The sequence below is a fragment of the Urocitellus parryii genome, unplaced genomic scaffold (genome assembly GCF_045843805.1).
Source record: "Urocitellus parryii isolate mUroPar1 unplaced genomic scaffold, mUroPar1.hap1 Scaffold_43, whole genome shotgun sequence".
Classification (NCBI taxonomy): Eukaryota; Metazoa; Chordata; class Mammalia; order Rodentia; family Sciuridae; genus Urocitellus; species Urocitellus parryii.
Window position 1 is genome coordinate 337,189 of NW_027553833.1, and position 8,191 is coordinate 345,379.

The 8,191-nt window shown below is 51.5% G+C and overlaps 1 protein-coding gene across 1 annotated transcript in view; it reads left to right on the forward strand.

Moving 5' to 3' along the window:
- Window positions 1-7,323, forward strand: part of LOC144252441 (flavin-containing monooxygenase 5-like) — a 64,299-nt gene extending 56,976 nt beyond the window's left edge. The window contains exon 8 of the mRNA XM_077794761.1: window positions 4,398-7,323. Coding sequence (XP_077650887.1) covers window positions 4,398-4,650 — 253 coding nt within the window. The 3' untranslated portion in view covers window positions 4,651-7,323. The remainder of the gene's footprint in view (window positions 1-4,397) is intronic.
- Window positions 7,324-8,191: the final 868 nt, after the last annotated feature.

Here is an 8,191-nt window from a genome sequence, read left to right on the forward strand (position 1 = left end):
GCTGGCCGCTGAGGGACAGCGGGGAGCTAAGGGTGGAGCTGGGGCTGAAAGCTGAGGAACAGGGGGAACTATAGGTGGAGGTGAGGCTGACTACGGAGGGACAGCGAGAAAGTATGGGTGCAGGTGGAGGATGAGCGCTGAGGGACAGCGGGGAACTATGGGAGGAAGTGGGGGGGATGACCGCTGAGGGACAGCAAGGAACATTAGGTGGAGATGGGGCTGAACGCTGAGGGACAGCGGGAAACTATGTACGGAGGTGGGGGCTGGCTGTTGAGGGACAGCGTGTAACTATGGGTGGAGGTGAGGCTGGCCGCTGAGGGACAGCGGGAACTATGGGTGGAGGTGGGGGTGACGGCTGAGGGAGAGCGGGGAACTATGGGTGGAGGTGAGGCTGACCGCTGAGACACAGCGGGGAACTATGGGTGGAGGTGGGGGCTGGCGCCTGAGGGAGAGCGGGCAACTATGGGTGGAGGTGTGGGCTGAGCACAGAGGGACAGCGGCGAATTATGGGTGGAAGTGGGGGCTGGCCGCTGAGGGACAGCAGGGACCCTTAGGTGGAGGTGGGGCTGAACGCTGAGGGACAGCGGGAAACTATGGGTGGAGTTGGGGCTGAACGCTGAGGGACAGCGGAGAACTATGGGAGGAAGTGGGTTCTAACTGCTGAGGGACAGCAGGGAACTATGGGTGGAGGTGAGGCTGGCTGCTGAGGGACAGCGGGAACTATGGGTGGAGGTGGGGGTGATGGCTGAGGGTCAGTGGGGAACTATGTGTGGAGGTGGGGCTGAGCGCTGAAGGACAGCGGAGAACTATGGGAGGAAGTGTGGGCTGAACACCGAGGGACAGAGGGGAACTATGGGTGGAGGTGGGGCTCACCGCTGAGGAACAGCTGGGAACTATGGGTGGAGGTGGGGGCTGGTCGCTGAGGGACAGCGGGAACTATGGGTGTAGGTGGGGGCTGACAGCTGAGGGACAGCGGGGAACATTCAGTGGAGGTGGGGCTGATCGCTGAGGGACTGCGGGGGAACTATAGGTGGAGGATGTGCTGACCGCTGAGGGACAGTGGGGAACTATTGGTGGAGGTGGGGGTTAAGCACCGAGGGACAGCGGGGAACTATGGGTGGAGGTGGGGCTGACCGCTGAGGGATAGTGGGGAACTATGGGTGGAGGTAGGGACTGGCTGCTGAGGGACAGCGGGGAAGGATGGGTGGAGGTGGGGCTGACCGCTGAGAGACAGTGGGGAACTATGCGTGGAGTTCAGGCTGACCGCTGAGCAACAGTGGGGAACTATGGTTGGAGGTGGAGGCTGGCCGCTGAGGGACTGCGGGGAACTATGTGTGGAGGTGGGGCTGGTTGTTGAGGGATAGTGGGGAACTATAGGTGGAGGAGGTGCTGACTGCTGAGGGACAGCGGGGAACTATGGGTGGAGGTGGTGATGACTGCCGAGGGACAGCAGGGAACTATGGGTGGAGGTGGGGGCTGGCAGCTGAGGGACAGTGGGGAAGTATGGGTGGAGGTGGTGGCTGGCCGCTGAGGGACAGCGGGGAACTAAGTGTGGATGTGGGGGCTGGCCTTGATGAACAGCGGGGAACTATGGGTGGAGATGGGTGCTGACCGCTGAGGACAGCGGGGAAATATGGTAGTAGGTGCAGGGTGACCGCTGAGGGACAGCGGGGAACTATGGGTGGAGGTGGGGGCAGGTCAATGAGGGGCAGCGGGGAACTATGGGTTTAGGTGGGGGCTAGCAGCTGCGGGACAGCTCGGAACTATGGGAGGAGGTAGGGGCTCGCCGCTGAGGGACAGCCGGCAACTATGGGTGGAGGTGGGGGTTAAGCACCGAGGGACAGCGGGGAACTATGGGTGGAGGTGAGGCTGACCGCTGAGGGACAGCGGGGATCTATGGGTGGAGGTGGCGGCTGGCAGCTGAGGGACAGCGGGGAACTATGGGTGGATGTGGGGGCTGAGCACCGAGGGCCAGTGGGGAACTATGGGTGGAAGTGGGGCTGACCACTGAGGGACAGCAGGGAACTATGGGTGGAGGTGGGGGCTGGCAGCTGAGGGACAGCGGGGAACTATAGTTGGACGTGGTGCTGATCGCTGAGGGACAGCGGGAACTATAGGTGGAGGTGGGGCTGACCGCTGAGGGACAGCGGGGAACTATGGGTTGAGGTGAGGACTGAGCATCAAAGGACAGCGGGGAACTGTGGGTGCAGGTGTGTATGACCGCTGAGGGACAGCGGGGAACTATGGGTGGAGGTGAGTCTGACCGTTGAGGGACAGCGGGGAACTATGTGTGCAGGTGGGGGATGAGCGCTGAGGGACAGCGGGGAACTATTGAGGAAGTGGGGGATGAGTGCTGAGGGACAGCGGAGAACTATGGAGAAAGTGGGGGTTGACCGCTGAGGGACAGCGGGGAACATTAGGTGGAGGTGGGGCTGACCACTGAGGGACTGCGTGGAACTATGGGTGGAGTTGGGGCTGACCGCTGAGGGACAGCGGGGAACTATGTTTCGAGGTGGGTGCTGGCTGCTGAGGGACAGCGGGGAACTATGGGTGGAGGTGAGGCTGGCTGCTGAGGGAGAGCGGGAACTATGGGTGGAGGTGGGGGTGATGGCTGAGTGACAGCGGGGAACTATGTTTGGAGGTGGGGCTGACAACTGAGGGAGAGCGGGGAACTATGGATGGAGGTGGGGCTGAGCGCTGAGGGACAGCGGGGAACTATGGGTGGAGGTGGGGGCTGAGGCCGAAGGACAGTGGAGAACTATGGGTTGAAGTGGGGGCTGAGCGCCGAGGGACAGCGGGAAAGTATGGGTGGAGGTGGGGCTGACCTCTGAGGGACAGCTGGGAACTATGGGTGTAGGTGGTGGCTGGCAGCTGAGGGACAGCGGGGAACTATGGGAGGAGGTTGGAGCTGAGTACCAAGGGACAGCGGGGAACTATGGGTGGAGGTGAGGCTGACCGCTGAGAGACAGCAGGGAACTATGGGTGAGGTGGGGGCTGGCGCCTGAGGGACAGCAGAGAACTATGGTTGGAAGTGGGGGCTGAGCGACGAGGGACAGCGGGGAACTATGGGTGGAGGTGGGGCTGGCCGCTGAGGGACAGCGGGGAACTATGGGTGGAGGTGGGGGCTGGCCGCTGAGGGACAGCGGGGAACTATGGGAGGTGGTGGGGGCTGGCCGCTGAGGAACAGAGGGCAACTATGGGTGGAGGTGGGGGCTGAGCACCGAGGGACAGGGGTGAACTATGGGGGGAACTATGGGGGGATCTGGGGCTGACCGCTGAGGGTCAGCTGGGAACTATGGGTGGAGGTGGGGGCTGGTCGCTGAGGGACAGCGGGGAACTTTAGGTGGAGGTGGGGCTGAGCGCTGAGTGACAGCGGGGAACTATGGGTGGATGTGGGGGCTGGCAGCTGAGGGACAGCGGGAACTATAGGTGGAGGTGGGGATGACCGCTGAGGGACATCGGGGAACTATGGGTGGAGGTGGGGACTGAGCACCAAGGGACAGAGGGGAACTATGGTTGGAGGTGGGGCTGAGGGCTGGGGGACCGCGGGGAAGTATGGGTGGAGGTGGGGACTGATTGTTGAATTACAGCGGGGAACTATGGGTCGAGGTGGGGCTGACCGTTGAGGGACAGCAGGGAACTATGCATGGAGGTGAGGCTGACCGCTGAGGGACAGGGGGGAACTATGGATGGAGGTGGAGGCTGACCGCTGAGGGACAGCGGGGAACTATGGATGGAGGTGGGGCTGATTGTTGAGGGACAGCGGGGAACTATGGGTGGAGGTGGGGCTGACCGCTGAGGGACAGCAGGGCACTATGGATTGAGGTGGGGGCTGGCAGTTGAGGGACAGCCGGGAACTATGGGAGGAGTTGGGGGCTGGCCGCTGAGGGACAGCGGGGAAGTATGGGTGGAGGTGGGGGCTGACCGCTGAGGGACAGCGGGAGCCAGATGCCTCCCAGAGTGAGAGGAGCTGAGGCTGGAGAGACGGGAGCCATTTGGTGCATCATGACAATGTGTGTTGACTTTAATTAACTGAAATGAAAACTTATGGAAGGCTTTAGGCAGGGGAGGGCATGATAGGGATCTGAGCCTTGAGCCTACCCCTCAGTGTTATTCACTGTTCTGTTTTAGACTCAGGGTGCCCCTCAGAGCCCACGATTCCTGGGAAGTCCTGCTTCTGTTCTTCTCCCGAGCTAGAGGGGCCAGGTCAAAGCTCTAGGCTCAGATCTTCACCCCACAGCTCCATTGGTCCTCTTGGCCTCAGGTTTTTGACTTGGATAAAAATCCTAGATTTCATCCAGACCTGGCTTTTTAGTACTACCAACTCTCCAGCACACTTTTCTATTTTTCCCCTGAGCCCAAGTCACTCCGTCTTCTCATCTTCCTGTTCTTTGCAGGTGCCAGGACTTCCTAAATTACAGAGAAGCAAAGGGTAGAGATTCATGGACTAAAGAAGAGCCTAGGTGCTCTGGGCATCCAGAATCAGGAGCCCCAGGTCCACGTCCTGTCTCCATTGCCTGGGAAATCATCCGTTCGTCGCTGGAATCCTCTGGACTCAGCTGTATCCTGTTAGACCCAACCATCTTTCAAGTCCCTTTCAACTTTCACGTTCTCATGTGGGGGTTCAGCCAGTCGGAGAAAAATAGATAAAAGCTAAATGCTGGGAAGCAGATAGGCTGTGCGTCTGAGAGCAAAGGACTCTCTAGATTGGGTTTAAAAGTACTCTTTTCAGTTTTGAAACCCCACAAAATCTCCCTCTAGCCCCTGAGGTCTTGGCTTCCAGGAGGCGTGTGTTTGCAACACACATATGTCTTCCAGAGAACAACGTGAATGTCAGTGTCACTTCACTGGAGAATTGCCTGGGGTTTGTATTTGAAACGGAAAACTTGGAACCAGTTAGCTGCAAATGCAGATTGGCCAAAGCATGAAATATTTCTCCTTGCCTCTTTTTTTCCCCACTCACAAATTAACATTTTACACGACTCATGTATGCTGGAAATGCAAGACCACGTTAGAGAGGCCACGGAAAACCTCTCAGAACTTTCCAAGGATAATCACAGTAAAAATGTTGAAATACCTTCTTTCCTTTAATTAATTAATATATCATATAGAGATGTACTGACATGTTTCTAAAATGTTCATAGTTAGCTAAGGAATAATCCCCACAGCCCCATCTATGGAACCTGTGCATGTCATCTTACTTGGGATAGGGGTCTTTGCAGACGTGATTAAATTAAGGATCATGATTAAAGAGGTGTCCAGGTGAGCTCTAAATGTATCTTTATAAGATGAAGGGAGAGGGAGATTTTATACCCAGAGAGAAAGCCTTGTGATGATGGAGTGGAGAGAGATTTAAAGATTGGAGTGACATAGCCACAAACCAGGTAGTGCCAGTAGCCACCTGAACTCAGAAGAGGCAGGGAACAAATTCTCCCCTAGGACCTCCAGACAGACCACAGCCCTCCCAACACCTTGGGTTTGGCCCAGGGAAATCCATTTTGGCATTCTAACCACAGGACTGTGGGAGAATAACGTTCTGCTGTTTAAAACCAGCAGCTTTATGGTAATTTATTACAGAAGTCACAGAAAACTAATAAGTGTTCAAGGGTTGAAATGGAAAACAGAGATTCACTATCCCACTCCTTACAAACCCTTCGTTTTGCTCCCCAGAGGTGAATATTTTAAATCTTGGAGTAGTTTCTGTGAAAACTTTTCTTTTTATGCCTAATTGCTGAGTTGATATTTTTGTTTTAAAAAAGGATTTAAGTCAGGCACAGTGGCACACACCTATAATCCCAGCAGCTCAGGAGGCTGAGGCAGGAGGATCTTGAGTGCAAAGTCAGCCTCAGCAAAAGTCAGCAGCAACTCAGTGAGTCCCTTTCTCTAAATAAAATACAAAATAGTGCTGAAGATGTGGCTCAGTGGCCAAGTGCTCCTGAGCTCAGTCCCCAGTCCCCCCTTAAAAAAAGAATTTTAAATTCTTATGCCTTCTTAATATGTGATATTCACATATGTATGCACACAAGTACCCTTTTCTTTATCATGAACTTATCTTCCCAAATAACTGTAATGTAATTCTTGGCTAAATAATTTTATATGATTTGTTATGTTCAAATTGTATTCCCAGCTGTTCAGTGCACAGCACTATAATGTTTATATTTCCCTTCTTGAACTACCTTTTTTTTCCTGGAGTTAATAATTGCCTCAATATTTCAAAAATTTTCCACTCCCTTCATATACATAATCACCTGCATCCCCAAACTCTATTCCAGAAATAAAAAGTGGCTCTCAATATGTTCAAACATAGGAGAAAATCTATGATTTTCATCCCACCTCCATCTTGAAAACACCCTTCCTAGACCTCTCCATTTTCCTGATCCAATAAAAAGTGGTTGGTTTCTAGATTTGTAACCTGTCTGTCATTCTTGACATCCTTCTCTTTCTTTTTGAATTGCCATTTTGTGCATTTTTATCTCTCTCTTCTTTTTACCTCATCAAAATGAAGATTTGAAGTTATAGTAGCTTCCAAAGAAAAGATGCATGATGTAGAATACTTTGATTTATTGCATATCTCTATCTTAGCTATACAAAGAAATCTAGGCAAATATTTTCCTCCAAGTTTTGAAGGTATTTCTATTGTCTTCCAGCTTCTGATATTGCAGCTAATAATTTTAATGATTGCTTGATTTCTGATCATCTGTGTGTATGTGATAGATATCTTTTTTTCCTGAGAGTTTTTGAGATTTTCATTTAACATCATTACTCTGAAATTCATAATGATGTATCTATTGTGCTGGCACAAAGTGAGTCTTTTGAATCTGAACACCGACAGTCTTTAATCATGGAACATTTTTTCTACTCTAATATATTCATTTTCTGAAACTTTTCTCAGTTCAATTTTTAACCTTCTGAATGAATTAACTTTCTAAGACACTTATCTTTCCCTGTTCTTTTTCATTATGTTTCCATTCTGTCTTGATAATCTATATATCTACATTTATATTTGTATCTATAGATCCCTCTATCTTTGTAATTTGTCTCTCATGATTTTAATTTTCAAGACAAATTTTGTTATTTTAAAGCTCCATTTAAAAAATCAGGCAATGCTGGTTTCATGGATTTAATGTGTGGTGAGCCGCTTCTGCCGCTTTTGCAGACTATGGTCGCCATTACAAGATGGCGCTGGCTCTGCTGTGGTTTGTGATAAACAACTCCTTATTTGGGAGAGTTGGCACATGGTTTTTCAACACCCTATGAGAAAGTTCCACGTGGCGGCTTTGCATTGGGGCTTGAGATGCTTTATTAAGGCTGGGAGGGGCATGCAAGAGGAGTAGTAGAAGAAATATCAAAGGCCTGAATAAACTGCTGGAAGAAGATTCCTGAGTTGCGTCTTCCTTGCGGGCAAGGGGTCGCGACATTAATGTATTTTCTTATCTCTCTGAGCATATAAATTGGAAGTTTCCACTCATAGATTTTTCCTTCTTTTCTTTCTGCCTGGTGTCAGTTTTCTTTATTCTTCTCTTTTCAGTTAGAGGCATCATTCAAATGTTTCAGAGTCTGGTCTCCTCTCACATTCCAAAGGGAGGAACAGAAGCTCCATGCACATGTGATGTTTTTGTGCATTAGTGACTTCCAGTGGGATGCTCCTGGAAGCATCAAGATATTTTGTTAACCAAGGCTCCTCTCTTGGTATCTGTAAGACTCTGCTCCTATGGGCCAGTGTGACTCCTTCCAATCTCCTGTCAAAGGGCTAACATCTTTCTACTCCCTAAATCCCAATAGTTACTAACTGCACCTCCCACTCTTCCCAAGCTGATCTTGGTGTTCTTGACTCCTAAGTTCCTCCGGTATAGCTCTTCCAAGGCTTAGCACACCTCCAGCCTCCCGTTAGGGAGGGGAGTGGGAATGCTGGTTGCTCTGGATGGAGTGGGGAATGCACCGCGTCTGACTGCTTCTCTCACAGAGTTTCAACCAATCCTTGACTTCTCAGCTTCAAGGATACCTTCCTTTTAAGACATCTATTGCTTTAAATTCCAGAGTGTTTACAGAATTCCATAATAGAAATTGGTTGGCTTCTTGTTCTACTCAGCAACCTTATGGGCATTATATTTATCTGGCACGCAAAGTTAAAATTTAATTATCCATCTGTTTACTAACATCTGAAGTTCTCTTGATATTCCTCTGTGTGTTT